This window comes from Herpailurus yagouaroundi, unplaced genomic scaffold, assembly GCF_014898765.1.
Source record: "Herpailurus yagouaroundi ecotype Mexico unplaced genomic scaffold, PumYag 163, whole genome shotgun sequence".
Taxonomy (NCBI): domain Eukaryota; kingdom Metazoa; phylum Chordata; class Mammalia; order Carnivora; family Felidae; genus Herpailurus; species Herpailurus yagouaroundi.
The window spans coordinates 2,263,804-2,281,952 of NW_024412404.1; the positions used below are offsets into that span (position 1 = coordinate 2,263,804).

Here is an 18,149-nt window from a genome sequence, read left to right on the forward strand (position 1 = left end):
ATATACTGAAATGAAATAGACAGTCATTAAGTTTCAATGTAATTTTTTTCATTTTTTAAATTGTGGTAAATATACATTATGTAAAACCAAACCATTTTTAAATGTATAGTCAATGGCGTTAACTACATTTCACATTGTTCTGGAACCATTACCACCATCCATCTTCAACCTGAAACTCCATCCATTACACACCAATTCCCCAGTCCTTCCTCCCTTTAGCCCGTGGCAACCAGCATTCTACTTTCTATCTCTCTATGACTGAACTCATACAATATTTGTCCTTTTGTGTGATTGGTTTAGTTCACTTAGCATGGTGTCTTTGAGGCTGATCAATGTTGTAGCATGTGCCAGAATTTCCTTCCTACTTCCTCCATTGTATGTATACACCACATTTTAGTTATCTGTTCATTCTTCAATAAATACTGGCTTGCTTCCACCTTTTGGCTACTGTGAATAATGCTACTATTCATTTTTGTTTTAAAGATAAAGCTTTATCAAATGTCAAGGCATGGTTTTATGATAGAAAAAATGTTTGTCAGAATCAGAAACTATGGAGGGAAAGCCACATTTAGATGAAAAGCAAATTTAGAGGTTTGGTTCTGAAGTATAGATTTCACTGGGTACATTCTGGAGAGGCTGGGGCAGGAGATAATTAAGACATATAGGAAAAGAGGTCCTGAGGAGAAATAGGTGTCAAAGATAACCTAGTCTTCAAAAAGAGAAGGTACCTGAAAACTTTCTCTCTTAAAGTCCACAAAGTGATCTAGAACAGCCCATTCATTGATTGACCTGTGTGTACAACAGATTCAATGTAAACAATAAGTTTAAAGCAGAGCACTGTAGCTGTCCCACAATGGCAGAATAAAAAAAAAAAGATGTATAAAGCTTAAAAATGCTAAAAGTTTTTCCAACCAATAGTATTTAGTGAAAGAACTAGACAGCATTAAGTTGTGGTTTGTATCTTTCCACTTTTCTCAGATCACAGCCACCTGTTCCACAAGAGAGAGCTTACTAAACTGACAGCACTCTATTAACCTATCTTCAAATACACTCTTCTTTATGATTTGCCTCTCAAATCAGAATATCAGGGAATCAGGAAGCCATATACTCTATGTATCTCTTTTCTGAAAAATGTAGGTTGTCTACTGGCCCCAAACACCCTAATAATAGGAATAAAGATTCCTCTTAACAATCATAAAAACTCATAAACAAAATTTCCCAACCCATGTTATTAAACAGAAATAAATAACTCGAAGGCGATGTTTTATGGCCAGGAAAATATCACACATATTTTATAACCTTGAAAAATCAGACTTTCTTACTCCCTCAGGCTATGCTGATGTTTTTAATCTGGCTGAAGAATACTTCAACTTTATTTCCTCCACAGGCTCCAGGATGTCCCGGATTTTTAAGGAAAATCAATTGGCACATGAATATTTATTGAGCATCTACCACATTAGGTGACCAAAGATCTGAAGGCACAGATTCCCTGAGGAGCTTATATTTCTGTGTCTTTTAAGTGATGTCTAAGGTGCAGGGTGCTACATGTGCAGCAAAGTGGATGCACATACAGAGACCAACAGACACTGCCCACAGGCCTCCTCGGGCTGTCCAATCACAGGTACCTTTGCAGCCGCATGAGGTGAGGCTCCTTGGTCCAAAAGCAGGAGGGCCACTTTCTGATTATCGTAATGTGCAGCTACGTGCAGTGGAGTTAGCCCGCTCTGAAAACACGTGCAGAAACAACAACCAGTGTCAAAAGCGTCTTAACATCAGAGGCCTAGATTTAGGAGATGGGATTAGTGTGGGTTCAACACAGAGTGTAAGTTACATTCCGCTTTCCACAATGCTTGGACCCCAGCGTTCACCTCCTGTTTCCAAAGTGATCTTCATCCTATGCGACTTAACTAGGGACTAGTCATAATTTAGGTGGCTGGTGGTGAAGTAGCAAGTGCTTGTTTTGCTACCATGGAAGGGGCCTGCTACAAGGTGGTCAGCCTCATACCTTCCCAGCAGCATCTGGAGATGCACTTTTCTGTAGCAGGAGATTGGCTACTTCCAGCTTCCCATATTTTGCGGCCACATGGAGGGGAGTAAATCCTTTCTGGAAACAGAAACATAAAAATAATGACCAAGAGAAACGAAACAAAGGTATCGCTTTCTTGGAACCAATGAATTATTCTCACGATGAAGCACAGTTAAGCCTGTATTTAAAGACCAACACTGGAAGACAACAGCTAGAATCTCCTTATCAACAAGGATGAGCAGTATTTAATCTTTCTCTCTCTGTTGACTGAGTCACAACATGCCACTAATTCTGGGACTAATCAGGCATCTGACCAGGATGAAGGTGGAGAGCTAGATCTGGGACTTATTCTAGAGCTATTTTGGGATTTCACATTTTGGGAAGAATATGTTACTGGGTCCCAATTTGGATTTGGAAGGCTTGGGAAAATCCAGGACAAGTCTGGACCTCCCATATTCCCACATGACTAGACTGGAGCCTTTTTCTTCCTCTTCTCCTATTTCTGCATGTATACACATATCTTTATGTATGCTCCAGGCCTCAGGGGTAGGAGTCAGAGAGTAATGCATCTTAACCACAAAAGGTGAACTGAATAATAACACATGGTTCTATCCCAGTAAGTTTGCAAGAGCTGGGTACTGAGAGTTGAGTACTTGCTCTCCCTTGCTACCTGCTCCTACAAGGACATGGGTATCCACCAGTCAGTCACTATGCACAGTTATGGAGGTTCCCAAGCATGAGTCAGCAACTGGAGGGTCATCAACACATTTGACCTCATGAGACTAAAACCAACTAGAGCCAATGGGCAGCTGGCATGGTGGAAGGGCAAGTGTACTCAAAACCTCATCACTCATTACTCTGTTTTACATATTAAATGAAATCCAGGAACTTTGCAACTCAGCTCTACTTAAGAGCCTGAAGAGTCACAGGGGGCAAAAGTTGGAGGTAGTCATCATTTATTCGGGTAGTTTTCCAAGTATTTCTAATTATTGTAATTATCTTGTGCATTGATCACACTTCTCTGCATCCAAATAAGGGAGTGAAGCACTGATTTCTAGTTTTCTAAGACATGCCATAGGCCAATTCATCTTTCTATCACACTTGTTAGGTTTACGTAGTATCACCAAAAAATGAGCTCTAAATTTGCAGTCTGTACCCACAAAGTAACTGAGTGGTAGATTATTGTTCTAAGGCATCAGAGTTGAGATTTTAAAAAGTAAACCATTAATCATACAAGACAACAGCAACAAAAGAACACCAAACAAAAATAATCCAAGAAAAATTCACCTCCTGATTTGAAAGTGGTTTGTATACCTGGCCTTAGCAGGAGAGATCTATGGCTGTGTTTTTAAATCACCATTTAAATCTATCAAATAATGTGCAAGAAACATTGTAATCTAGATATCATTGATGGTTCTTTGGAAGATAATCCACTGAGAAACATAAGACAAACAAACATACCCCAAACTACCCTGCCTCACTCCATGGCTTTGTTTAAATTTATTAAAAAAAATTTTTTTTTAATGTTTATTTATTTTTGACAGAGAGAGAAAGAGACACAGCATGACCTGGGGAGGGGCAGAGAGACAGGGAGATACAGAATCCGAAGCAGGCTCCAGACTCTGAGCTGTCAGCACAGAGCCCAACGCAGGGCTCAAACCCACAGACTGTGAGATCATGACCTGAGCCAAAGTCGGACGCTCAACCGACTGAGCCACCCAGGTACCCCTTATTTTTTTAATGTTTATTTATTTTTGACAGAGAGAGAGAGAGAGAGAGAGAGAGAGAGAGAGAGAGAGAGAGATGCAGAATGTGAGCAGGGGAGGAGCAAAGAGAGGGAGACAGAATCAGAAGCAGGCTCCAGGCCCCGAGCTGTCAGCACAGAGCCTGATGTGGGGCTCGAACCCATGGACCACGAGATCATGAACTGAGCTGAAGGTGGACGCTCAACCGACTGAGCCACAAGGCGCCCCTCCATGGTTTTGCTGACCATGTTAAGGGCTATCCTGGGATCCCAAGGATAGATGCTGTTGTACCACTCGTGTACCTATTACCATGCTGGGAATTGTAAGGAGGATGGATCTGGGGGGACACAACAGGATTCCAAGATTCACTTTCATACCTTTGTTGTTATAGATAAAGATGCGCCATGATCCAAAAGGAATGCAGCTACGTCCTCATGCCCCTCGCGGGCCGAAAGGTGGAGTGGGGTATACCCAGAAGTTGTGGCTGCATTTGGAGATGCTCCTTGCTGCAACAGCTGTTGTACTATATCTGCCTTCCCCAATCGGGCAGAAATGTGGAGTGGGGTTTGGTCATCCTAAATGACAAGGTTGAAATACAAGGCTGATTAGCTGAGAACACAATGATGACATTGTGAAACATTCAGCAAACTTTGCTTGGTATCAGAGGCTACCGTAGATTCTTTGCCTCAATGCTAAAAATATCCCATTTATCTTTTTCTTTAACATTTAGTAAGGGGGAGATGGTGGATCTAAGCACGTTAAATACCCTTTGAGTAACCTATTAGTATGAAAAGTGTGAAAGGCAGTTCTATCTATAAATTATCCTCACTACCATCTGCCATATTTTATTAAAATTTTATCCCCTAATGATTCCTTTTTTGGGGAGGTAAGGGAATTTATCCTACTAAAACTGGGAAAGGTATTATACCTCACCAGTTATTGTGCCCTCATATGGAATGAATTATTTTATTGGCGCCACCTTGTCATAGTCCAAAGCACAGAGGCCGGGTATAAGGTTGTCCAGGTATAACTGCAAAAAGACTCCTAGCCAAGAAGGCTGAAAGGCAGCCAACCCTCTGCTTGTCAAGGTGTACATCCTGGCATGAGCTGTATCTGCCTAGGAAAGGCCCCTTATTACAATTCACTCCCAGGCATGAGGCACTATATCTTGCACCTTGAGGATCTTATCCCCAAATGGGAGAGGCATCTTTTCCTAGTTTGCCCAAAGATGCCTTGTGGTGGTCATCCAATGAGAAATCCTCTATTTGAGTGTGAAAAAATTCACGTAAGTACTTTAAATAGGGAAGCTAGAGAGAAGAGGTTGGAGCACAGGAGACTGCTCTGAAAAGCTAAGGAGGATGAGAGTCAAGGTCAAAGCAAGAGGGTCTATGTAAGAAGTATAAGAGGAATTGGTGGAGCCACAGGAAGAAGAATACTGAAAACAGAAAAAAGGTAATTATCACAGAAAAATTTCCTGTAATTCTGCTACTGCCACGACCACCACTAAACATGGGCTGAGCACCTACATGTCCCAAGCTCTGTTCTAAGTACGCCACCTACATTAATTCATTAATCATCACGACAATCTTACCACTTGTAACTGTTAGTATTTCCATTTTCTATTTGAAGAAACTAGAAAAATAAATGTGCCACAGAGATAGATATTCATTAACTCGCTCAAACACTATATAGCTAGTAAATGGAGGACCAAGGTTCAAACCCAGGCATTCTGGCTGAGAAAGAAAGGTTCTTAATCACAATACATACTGCCTCTTTAATGAAACAATAACTATAAATTCTATGCTCAATTTCAGCTGTGAGTGAAACCTTTTCCTAGATACAATACTTGATATGTCACTAACAACACTCAGAAAATGTGAGGTTTCTTGTAATCCATGGTAGAGTACAGCTTTTCTTATTTATTCTACTTTACTGATTAAGCAGACTGAACCACTATCTCTAGATCAGGGTTATGAAAACTACAATCCAGGGGCCAAATCCAGTTGCCACTTGTGTTTGTAAACCAAGTTTTATTGGAACATGGACACGCCCATTTGCTTATGTAGGATTGCCTATCACTGCTTCTGTTCCAGAATGTCAGAGTCGAGCAGCTGTGACAGAGATGGTGCATCTGTTAAAGCCTACAAAATATACTAACAGGCTCTTTACAGAAAAAATTTGCTGACCTCTGTCTCCAGATCCTCTGTAAAATCCACCAACTGGCACCACAGTACATTGGACACCCAAAGCTTGTGTCTGCTGCTGTTATAACCTTTAGGCTCATCTGCAGATCTTATGTTTACAATGATCTAGTTGTGTTTGTTCCCACACTACTATTTTGTACTAGTTACATTGCTACTTTGTGCTATATTTGCACTAATTACTTTAATTAAACAATTGCACAATATGTTAGCAGGTAAAATATGAATCTGAAAGGGAAAGATTAATTTTCCCCTAAGAAGACTAATTTAAAAGCTTTGGAAAGCTTTGACAGAAGTTGATAAAAAACAATTGTGGTCAAATTAGATATGGGTGAGACAACTAAATATTTTGGGGGGATGTTATAAAAGTCTAGACATATTTTGTATACAAATTGCTTCATATATGTCTCAGTTTTCTCACTACTTAACCTGAAACTAGAAACTGCAGACCATTTATATACTGAAGGTTAAATTAAATGATTAAGGCATTTACATATTTACTTACGATCCCTGACCTGAACTGCCATTTTGATAGCCAGACCAACTACCTATCTCAATAGTGAAAGAAAGGTGGGTTTCTTCTGGGAGCTAAACCAGGAAAGCGAAGCATTCAGTCTCAATCCAGACATTCTTCTATGCAAAGGCAAATCCCTAAAGCCACTCCAATTTGAGTCTGAGGGTTTATAACATCTCAAGTTGTGAAGAAAAGGTAAAACCTTCCTTTTTCCTTTTATGGCTGTGGCAGGTGACATATAAGTCAACCAAAAGAGTTCAATTATGCTTCCAAATTATGCCTGTTCTAGAAGCTTTCCACATGAGCCCTTCTCTATGGAGTGTGAAGAATTCTGGATCAAGTCTAGGTTTGATTCCAAAATCTGTTAGAGGCTAGCAATGTGCCAAGGATGCAAAGTTCTTGTTCTATTTAATTTTGTAAAATAATTGAATGGACAAATGTGTAGGGAAGGATTTTTTTTTTTTTTTTTACAATATCACTTGGATAGATACTTTTGTCATGACTTTATAAGAGTATCCCTGAAAGAGAGCATGCAGGTGTTCCAAGGTTTTAGTAAAATCAAGGGTAATTTTTTTCCTCAAGAGCAAAGGCTTTCCTGTGTCACACATACCTTGGCTTTAGCTTCTACCTGAGCGCCGTCTTGCACCAGATACCTCACGACTTCAGCTTGGCCAGATCGAGCTGCCATGTGCAGCGCTGTTTCTCCTCTCTGGGGAACATGAGCCAAAGGTAATTAATGGAAGCTCTGAAGAAGGGTGGCATATTTTATTTGCATAATGCTTATGATGTAGGGTGTTTTTCTTTTTTAAGTAAAAAATAGTCCCAAGCACTTCCTTATTGAAAATGAGGAAAGATCGGAATGAAATACACAAGAATTTCACAGCAACCTGATTCCTGATGGAAGGGATTGGAGTAACCCTTGGGGAGCCTGGTCTCCAACAGTGTCAGAAGTGCTGCTCAGTGTGGCCTCCTCCCAGCTTGAAAGGTGAATACTCCCAGGAGCCAAGCAAGAGGGGAGATGAGTGAGTGGGGCAGGAGGGGAGCGCTCAACTAGACAGCCCGACGCCTTGCCCAAGGGAGGCTGCTGCTCCTTGGCATCTGCAGACCACTTCAGTAGTTGTGCCAGATGCCAGCCATATCATGCCACACCTTCCTATTTTTCAAAAGCTGGCAGTTTGGCTGTTTGTATATACTTCTTAAACCTTGACCACAAAATCAGAATTGCAAACAGAACAAAACAGAAATCCTATGTTGCCAGGGCAATATAGACACACCTGAGGGCCAGACTTTGCTGTTGGCTGTTGGTTTGCATTCTGTGATTTAGCTCAGCAGACCAGTATTCTGGTCTTTGGACATTATCCCATGGGGCCATTTTCTTGGCCACTGGGCTCCTCCACCCTGACCACTTCCCTCATTGTCACCAGAGAGAGTTTAATTCAGATTATCTATTCATTTATTTCATGAAAAAATGTAAACAATATAGAAAACATGGATAGACAAAAAGAAACAAAAGGTCATAAAGAGCAAATATATTCTCCCACACAAGTGATATCCACCTAAAAATTCCTTTTATAAATTGAGCATTGCCTTACAGGACATCCACCTCCATGGAAGGATACACAAGGACATATTTCGCATGTAACTTGTTACTATGCTTACTAGAAAGGCATTGGAGATATAGTTTACCAGATCATCCAGGGTTCTCTTTATGAAGGGAAACATTCTCTCTCTCTCTCTGGCATTAGGAACAGGAAAGATGATATTTCTGCTCAGAAGCTGGTCTGTTCCTATCTTGTGGATGTGTTCATTTGGGCTGTTAGAAGACAGAGCCTTCCTGGAGGCTCACCATCAGGGTGAGTGTGCAGGACCTTATGGCTTGCCCTTTCTGTGCCAGAAAGTGGTTTATTTGATTTTTACTGCTTTGGTGCTCATGAGTCCAAGTAGTGTTGTTATGCTTATGGTCTGGTATGCTAATATTATTATGAAGACAAACTTAAAATCCTATAAAACAATGTCAAATGCCACATGTAGATCTAGAGTGACAAGTCACTTAGAGAGTGATATTTACTCTGAAATGAGCAATGATTAATATGGGACAACAATACCATCCGACAATCTATGAACATGGGTTTGTTATAACCATGGGTTTGCTATAACATGGTCAAGCTCACTAAAGAGAAGAATTACTTTGGATTTACTTGAAATTACAATAATGATCATTTGAAGTGCCTCCTCAACATGAAACACTTCTTTAAACGCTTCTATTGTAAATTCTTCCCCTCCACAAAAGCTATTTTTTAAAGCATAACATCTGGTAGTAACATATCTGCAAATTTAAGGCACACAACCTGTAAGTCCTAACAATTTGTGGCCAGCTGGCGATTGAATGGATCTTGCCTTCGAAGTAAAGGAAACCACAAGTATTCTCAAATTTTGTCCTTCTAAGTAGTCACATTAAATAGTAATGAATTTAATTACAATAAAAAATAAGTAAATAAGAGCAATTTTTACCAGTTTCTTAAATACTCATAATTGGACATTCTTTGTTAAAAGGATACTTACCACATTGGTCGTGTTTGGTGAGGCTCCATGATGCATTAGTTGTGATACGATATTTACATGCCCCATGAAGGCAGCAACATGGATTGGGGTAAGGCCCGACTAGGAAGAAAAGAGGGAAATAGTGGTTTGTGAGCTTATCATTAAAAGGTTTTGTCTGCCTGCCTCCCTGTCTGCCCTCCATGCACCCACCCATTCATTCATCCATCCCACACTCATCTTAACATAACCACTCAAGTGATCAGATCAGAAGACGTCAGGACATTGACCACTATGTCAGATTCTATAAGATAAATGTATTAATACATAATAATCATTTCCTTAAAGCAGGTTCAGTGATTATGAAGGACCTATGTCATATCTGCTAAAGAATGATTTCAAACATTCTATAAAGAGCTATGAAAAAAAAAATTAGAGAGAAATGACCTGAAGTTTTTCCCCCTTTGCTACTAAACCTTTCTTATCCATATAACTATGTGTATGTGTATGGGGGGGGGGTTGGAAATAGGTGCATGTATGATTACATACATACTATTACAAAGCCTACTTTCTGGGGCGCCTGGGTGGCTCAGTCAGTTAAGCATCTGACTTTGGCTCAGGTCATGATCTCACGGTCCGTGAGTTCGAGCCCTGCGTCGGGCTCTGTGCTGACAGCTCAGAGCCTGGAGCCTATTTCCGATTCTGTGTCTCCCTCTCTCTCTGACCCTCCCCTATTCATGCTCTGTCTCTCTCGTCTCACAAATAAATAAACGTTAAAAAAAAAAAGCTGACTTTCATTTCAGATCCTATTTTGGCCTTTAAAAATGATTCCGACAAACTTAGAGTCAACTGATTCCATTGTACACAAAAAAGCATGGTACTTAACACAAGGCCAACCCTCTAATAAATGAGCAGATCACATTAATTGTTTTAATCACTTAATTTTAACTTTATGAATATTACAAATTAAGGTGATATAATTAAAGCAAATAATACAATGATTACTAGACAAGACTTTAAATTTTGTTTGTCCCAAATCCTACACACAAACACACACCCTTATGCTTCTTATATGAAATGATGCCATTTTGAATTTTTTAGAATTTAATTCCACGTACAGCATGAACACCATAACTTGGTAAAAATGCTTAATATGGCTAGAAATAGCTAATGTATTTTAAAAAGAGAATGAGAAGGAGATCCAGTCTCAACAGGAATTTGAGAAATGTCAAAAAAATATGTGAAAGAAATTCTGTCTAATAAAAGTGAAGTAAAAGGCAGAAGAGAAAGACTTCTGGTTGGCCAGGCTTCAAATAATGGGGACTGAGGAAAATGAGAACTGTGTTAAAAATTTGACACCTTTTTCCATCAGTAGGGGGAGTCCTTAGAACATGTACAAGGCATGTTCTCATCTTGGTCTGCCTTGCCTTTTAAAGCTCTGAGGAGTACAGGGCTGGCAGAGGATCCTTTCCAGTTGCTGACATCTCTGGATATTTAATCAAACACCAGTCAAAAATATTTTATTTCAGAGCCCATTCTGATCTTTAAAAATGGTTGCCATATACTGAGAATAAGCTTTTAAAATAACAGGTCCCTACCATAAAGACATGGGAGTGACAAAAGAGCAAATCAGTATTAATATTTTCAACCATTTAATAACGTTAAATTTGTAAGTGTTACAAATCAAGGCAGATATTTGAAGATAAGAAACTAGGCTAGATCTCAAATTTTATATCTGCTTCAAATGCTACAGTCTTTATTGATGCATTCAGCAGACCTTTACTGAATGGCCTATACCATGTTGCAGGCATCTATAGACCCATCAGACTCAGGCCTGCCTTGATGGAGCCTGCACTTTCTGGGGAGGGGGAGTGGCTAGGTCATAAGTGAAGCATCCAGATAAGTGCTTTAACGGAAACAGGCACAGGAAGAGGTGCTTCGAGGAGGACCTCCTAGACGAGGCCAAGGACTTCCTAGTGAGTGGCACCAGATTCGTCCTGAAGAGTGTACAGGATTAGCCAAGATAGCAAACTGGGGGTGACACATGGAGGGTACAGAGATAGGAGGGGAATGAAAGGGTATCCAGTCCCAGAAAATGCTGTGGCTGGAATCTATGGAGAGCAGAGTGCTGGGGGCGGGGCAGGCTGGGGAGTCTGGAGTGGTAGATGCCAGGCGTGCTTAGCACTGATCCTGGTGGAACGTTTCTCTGAGTTCTGTGTCAGTTTTACAAGAGAAGCCTAGAGTTGTCCTTTACTAACTTCAGCAACTCTGTGTTTTCTTAATTCTGAGTTTTTAGAGAGAGTAATGCTCAGTTTACAAACACTGAGGGGTGGTGTTATATAAGGTTTCTCAACCTTGGCACATCTGACATTTTGAGCCAGATAATCTTTGTTGTAGAAGGCTGGCCTGAACGTTGTGAAATATTTAGTAGCATCTGGCCTCTAGCCACTAGACACCAGGAGCACCATCCACTTGTCAGAACTAAAAATACCTCCAGACATTTTCACATGCCTCCTGGGGGACAAAATCGCCCCCATCTGAGTAGCACCGCATTACGGAATTTCAAGTAAATTATGCTTTCAGTGGTGGCGCCACTCACCCCTGAGCACAAAGCGTGTGTTCTGAATGATGTGTTTATACTCATTCCCCCTCATACCTGTCTGCTTCCCTCTGACCTTGCAGCCCCTTGGGTGAAGGCTTCAGAAAGTAGTGGCAACCATATACACAGCAAAACTAGCTGTTGAGAATGGCTCTGAGACTCCAGCTGTGAAGACCATCCCCTCATGACCCAGGGAACCCTAGAAATCCCACTCCCTTCACCTCGGTTACGGCTTGGATGGATGCACCGTGTTTCAGAAGGAGTTCCATGACTTTAATCCGATTCTTCTTGCAGGCAATATGAAGAGGGGTAAAGCCATTCTGAAAGGGACAAAGACAGAAGTACATTACTGCCTTCCATTGAAATCCAGTTCCATTGCATGTGGTAAATGTGTTGCAAAATGAAGTTCTGTAAAGATTTGGAAGTGAGCAGAAACAATGAGGGGTTAACAGAATGCAGATTCTTTTCCGGAAGTGTAGGTAGTCTAGCTGCTCCTAGAAATCTGAAGTACCTTGGGGATCATGAACAGGAAGTGAATTTTTGTCATGGTCTCAGTAGCTAAGGCAAAACAGTCATGCATTTTTAAAGATTATTTTATTTTGGAATTTTCTCTTCTAAATAATGTGTCCCTGCCTTCTCCATCCCATTTCAAACACAGACTAAAAACAGCTGGACCCAAACGTTTGTCCTCACAGCCAAAACTTTGCCAATACTATTCAGACTTCAACTATAAGACCAGTTCTAGAATGTTTTCATCCCAGGGGCATCTGGGTGGCTCAGTCGGTTAAGCGTCTGACTTCGGCTCAGGTCATGATCTCACTGGTTTGTGAGTTCGAGCCCCTCATCAGGCTCTGTGCTGACAGCTCTGAGCCTGGAGCCTGCTTCAGACTTTGTTTCTCCCTCTCTCTCTGCCCCTCCCCCACTCATGCTCTATCTCCCTCTGTCTCTCAAAAATAAATAAATGTTAGAAAAATTAAAAAAAAAAGATTGTTTAGAATGTTTTCATCCCTTCCATTTTTAAATTTCAAGTAGGTACTTAGTCCAAGGAAACAGGAAGTGAAACAACCCAACATTATTCGGATCATTTGGTTTAATATTTAATCTACTAAAGGAATCTGCTTTTTAACATATTACCTACCAATATGTACTGCCTGATAATTGAGACCATGGGGCATTTTTCAGCCACCATAGAGAAGTATAAAATATCAGGGTCCACTATAAAAGCTTAGGTCAAAGTCACTATAGGTGCTTCCATAGCCATTGTGAGACCATTTACCTGGCCAGAGTCCATTCCAGGATGACTGGCTACAATCTCTACATGTTGTGAAATCTTTAGAGTCAGAGGAAAATGAGAGTGAATGTCCACACCCTGTTTTAAGGCTTTTTTTTTTCTTGTATGGAAAAATGAGTCATGATTAATAATTTCTTTTCCTCCCTTCTCAGAATGCAAAGATATGTTTGATATACCGGGCAGGTCAACAGCTCTTGAAATGCTGTGTGGTAAAAGTTTTTCGAGTGACAAAGACGGTGGAGCTGCCTGGGGCCAAGAGTGCTCTTCAGTCCTCATCTTTCCTGCCCACTGGTCCTGAGTCCACAGAGGACCAGAGGTGCCATGGATTCATTCAGACAGGGAGATAGCACCAGTTGGAACGGAGCAGTGACCCTTTCCAAATCAGTTGATCAGATGATAGCCTTTACCTCAAAACTGCTAGTAAACTCACATGTTTCCCCTAACATTTGGTGACTGATTTTTTTCCTAAACATGGGTACTTATTCTGAACTAAACTTAAACAGCTTACCAAATTGGGTTTATTTATTTTTCGAAAGACAACACACACCATCTTGTTATGAAAATAAAACTATAGCATAGCTAAGAGTTAAAATAACAGATCATCTTAGGAGTGAAGACTACAAATCAGACCCAAATTTTCATTTTTATCACTAGGAAAAGGAGATGACAGGCAATGTGTTAACTTACGTGGTAAACATAACACAAAATTTCAGCTCACAAATTCCTAGACCTCTGATGCTGAAGATAAAGTTTTTTGACCATTTTACTTCATGTTTAGATCTCAGGAAAAAATTTTAATTCACATAATTATAACTTTACCTTCAGTAAGATTGGTTTGACCAGCTCAGTCTTTTTTTTATACTTACATGGTCTTTGGGTCTTGTTTATTGTAAAAGATTCACCAGTGTGGCTATAAAGAGAATGATTTAGCCCTATCAGCCTTGTTCATGTCAGAAATAGGTTGTTTCTTTAAAAGATATTTGAAAAAGTTGATAGGAAGTACATTTTATTTAACTAGACCGTCCATTTTTATCTCGTCAAAGTAATCCCTTCACATGCAGAGGTAGCACACTGTCAGCAAGACAACACAGGCTGGACCTGTTGACTGAGCTACTCACCAGGGCTTTGGCATTGGGGTTAGCTTTCTTGTCCAAGAGAACCTTGGCGACCTTGTAATGGCCACAGTGGGCAGCCACATGCAGGGCAGTCAGGTAGTCATTGGTGACGTCATCTACGGGCACGTTATGCTGGAGGAGAAGCTGGACGCAGTTTAAGTGATCCCCTTGTGTGGCCATGTGCAATGGAGACAGTCCATTCTGAAACGCATAAGAAAATCAGTTGTTTTACCTTTTAAACACAAATATGCCAAACACGAAATACAATACAACCATGAAAAGATGAAAACTTTGTTTCTCACACAGAAATACTTTCACCTTTTTTTTTTAAGGTTTTTTTTTTTTAATTTTTTTTTTTTATTTTTAAGCAATCTCCACACCAGCATGGGGCTCAAACTCACGACCCCAGATCAAGAGTGGCTCTACCAACAGAGCCAGCCAGGTGCCCCTACCTTCCCCTTTTATGCTTTTTTGTTTTAAGTTTTTATTTAAATTCCAATTAGTTAAAATTTGGAGTAATATTACTTTCAGGTGTTATAATTTTTTTAATTAAAGAAAAAAATTTTTTTTTAATTTTCAGTAAACTCTACACCATACACGGGACTCGAATTCACAATCCCAAGATCAAGAGTTGTATGCTCTACCAACTGAGCCAGCCAGGTGCCCTCTTTTTAAAAGGTTTTAATGATTGGTTTGAACTGCAGGTACTTATAAAACAAGTCCTCCCACTTCTTTTATCAGTTGAAAACACATTTTCCAAGAAAATTCCTTTTCTGATTTAAAAATAGTGTGAATTGCCCTAAGGCCCATTATTAATCATATTCCCAGCGACATGGAATTCTCTTTTTTCTTAAGACTTTATTTTTAAGCAATTTTACACCCAACGTGGGGCTCAAACCTACAACCCTGAGATCAAGAGTTCTCCGCCCCCTGCCCCCCAGAATTCTTAATATTTAAGAGTGAAAAGGACTTTAAAAAAAAACAAAATGAATACCCATGGTATTCATTACACTGGGTTTTATTTTGCCTTTACAAGTTACTAACCCTTGATATTGATACTATATTGATTTGATTAACAAAAAAGTTCTGACTAAACACATTTTATCTCACATCAGTGTAGGAAGGAAACTTTCCCTCTGCCATCAGTCTGGTGCCCCCATGTGTCTATGATGAGGAAAGGCAAGGCATTGACCAACTCATTAGCTAATGCTGGCCTCAGTTTAAATCAGCTGGGTTCAACGGCAGTTAATCATGTGTGGTGGGAATAAGTCAAAAATTCTTTAAAGAGAGAAGAAATGAATAGGCTCAAAGGTAAATAAATAAAACCTTAAAAAAAAGGTTAGAGTGACATTTAGCATTCAGTATGTGTTTCCCAGTGAAGGCAAAAACAAGGTATTAAGAGATGAGTCTTTTCAAGAATGCTGCCTTTAAACGTGGAGGCAAAGTGGAGGAAACATGGAAATTTCTAGAGAATCCAATTTTTGAGAGAGGCTCTATTAATCACTATGATATATAGTTTAACATATCTGGCCAGGGGGGTAGGATATGACCACAAATTCAGTTTCCAAAAATTTGTTTTCAAGTTATTTCCCTTAATTTATCTATAAATGATATAAAATGGGATATCAAGATAGGAAGAAAAGGTGCCAGCCTCCCTCTAGTCACTCTCATGGTATCATTCACTCACTGTCAAGTATTTCAGCTATTTGTGTTCCTTGAAAGCAAAAGGTTCATGAGTTACAATTTTCCCATACTGCCCCACAGAGAGCCATGTATATATAGAAAGAGGTCAATAAATGTGTGAATTTGAAGAATTCACACAGGGTCAATCAGAATATTTCTACCTAAGAAATTCCACTCCAGGGGCACCTGGGTGGCTCAGTCGGTTAAGCATCTGTCTTTGGCTCAGGTCATGACCTCATGGTTTGTGAGTTCAAGCTCCGCATCGGGCTCTGTGCTGACAGCTCAGAGCCTGGAGCCTGCTTCTGTTCCTGTGTCTCCCTGTCTTTCTGCAGCTCCCCCTCTCACACACTCTCTCTTTCTCTCAAAAATAAATAAACATTAAAAAACATTCTCTCCAACATCTTGAATCAAAGTAGACAGTAATGTGCAACAAAGGATGGAGACACTGGGGATAGTAGCACCCACCAGCATATGTGGTGCTACACATGCGCTCCTGTGCTTCCTGCCAAGACAATCCTTTGCTTTATGTTTTGATACAGTCATATGTTTTGATACATTACTTCACGGTGAAGTAAACAAACAAACAAAATCTTAGGAAACAAATGACTTAGTGGCCAGTAGAAATGGAAGGCAGTGTCAACAAAAGAAGGACATTCCCCACTGATACACAAAATAACAATATATGAGTAGTAACATGTCATTGGAGAAGGACAAGAAAGTAAAGATCCTGAACCCTAGGGAGAGGGGTCTTACTGCATACTGTACCCTCATAAAGCTGAAAGTATAGATCCAATGTGATGGGTTTTCTTAGCTCAGAAAGATGAAAGCCTTGAGGAATTAGACAAATGTTTTAAAGTCAGAAATGCATTCATTCACCTAATGTTCATTCAGAAAAGGTTTACTGGAAGTCCACTATGTGCCAGGGGCTGATTTAGGTGCTTGGGGTACTGCACTGAATGAGGCAAAGTCCTGGCTTTCATTTTACTGAGGAGAGAGACAGCTGTCAAGAAAGTAAAGTAACAAGAAGGCCTCCCTGAGAAGAAAACATGTGAGTTGAAAAATGTGTGGAGACCGCAGAGATCTGGGACAAGCTGAGGGAACTCAATCTGCAGGCACAGGAAATGAGGACAAACTTGGTGTATTCCAGGAAGCAAAAGGAGGAGCAGAATGAGAGATAAGGCACAGAGGTGGTTATATTCTGGTAAGGAATTTATTAGTGTAGGGGGACACTTTAGAATGAAATCGTAGATATGACCTATGTTTATCCATCCTTTTCCAAACTCCAAAGTAATTTAAAACATAAATTCCGCAAGAGCACATGCATGTGTGTGCACATGCATACCCACATACCCCCCCCCCCGCCATACACACACAGGAAAGGAAATAAAAACAGATGTGTGAGGTCTATAAATTTTAGAATATGAAAAGAGGGCTTAGTGTGTTAACTCAGCCAGGAGAAAACAGAAGGCTGAATGCTACATGTCTGTGGTGGGCTATAATCAGTGATGTACTGTTAAGTGTTTAACAACAGCTTTTTGAAAAAGAGAAACCCCAATATGTGGCATTTGCCAATTCCCATGATGTAAAGAACCCTCCTATGACCAATTTTAAGCCATCAGCATCATGTCAGTGAATACAGAATTGGGAAAAGATGAACACAATAGGCTTGATGATGTGGCTCCAACATAATGATTCAATTTTCAAATGCCCCAAAGGCAAGGGATATGGAAACACAGCACACCTTGGAAGATATAGATGAGGCGCAGAGTTAGAAGCAGGATTGGTTCACCTGTGTATGGTGCTGTCAGGTTTCCAGGCCCTTCTGACTCAGCAAAGCCAGATGACTGCCCCATGCCCCTTATAGGATATCAAGAGTTGTCTCTGGAGAAATTGAAGCAGAGAGATTCTGGATACAGGAGCCCAGGCAGAGCAGAGGGGTGTGGTGAGGCTCTGGACTGAGACCAGGTGCTCACAGAAAAAGGAAGGACAGTATGGGTGTCAAGAGTATGGTCTCTTGAGTTAGATGTCCTGGTTCAAATCCTTGTTCTGCCACGAGCTATCCTGAGAAAGTCTTCTCTTTGGGTCTCAGTTTAGTGCCTCATTGTGAGGATTAAATGGGTTGATATATTTATATATATATATATATTTATATATATATTTATATATATATAAAGTGCTTAGAACCTGCTATGTGGGAACCACTATGTAAATATTTGTTATTATTATGATTAAAGTATGAATGGAGGATCAGGAGAATGTAGTCCCCTTTCCTTTTTCTTACTCTGAATGTGTTCACACAGGTATACACTGCAAAAGATTGGAGGAGTCATCTCTCAAAAAAATTGAACTTCCCAGAAAAAAGGGCAACTGATTGTGACATCAGGGGACCCTTCCAGCCCATCACCACCTGGAGTCCTGACTACACTCGCACAGAGCT

The 18,149-nt window shown here is 40.3% G+C and overlaps 1 protein-coding gene across 17 annotated transcripts in view; it reads right to left on the reverse strand.

Moving 5' to 3' along the window:
- ANK3 (ankyrin 3) overlaps positions 1-18,149 on the reverse strand; it is a 344,583-nt gene that overhangs the window by 156,081 nt on the left and 170,353 nt on the right. For 14 of the 17 annotated variants that reach the window (XM_040485091.1, XM_040485092.1, XM_040485096.1 and 11 more), the window contains 7 exons: positions 14,033-14,230; positions 11,845-11,943; positions 9,049-9,147; positions 7,097-7,195; positions 4,149-4,346; positions 2,006-2,104; positions 1,626-1,724 (listed from right to left, as the gene is read on the reverse strand). In XM_040485091.1, the coding sequence (XP_040341025.1) occupies positions 1,626-1,724; positions 2,006-2,104; positions 4,149-4,346; positions 7,097-7,195; positions 9,049-9,147; positions 11,845-11,943; positions 14,033-14,230 (891 nt within the window). The remainder of the gene's footprint in view (positions 1-1,625; positions 1,725-2,005; positions 2,105-4,148; positions 4,347-7,096; positions 7,196-9,048; positions 9,148-11,844; positions 11,944-14,032; positions 14,231-18,149) is intronic. The other 3 variants (XM_040485103.1, XM_040485105.1, XM_040485104.1) reach the window with 1 other exon arrangement.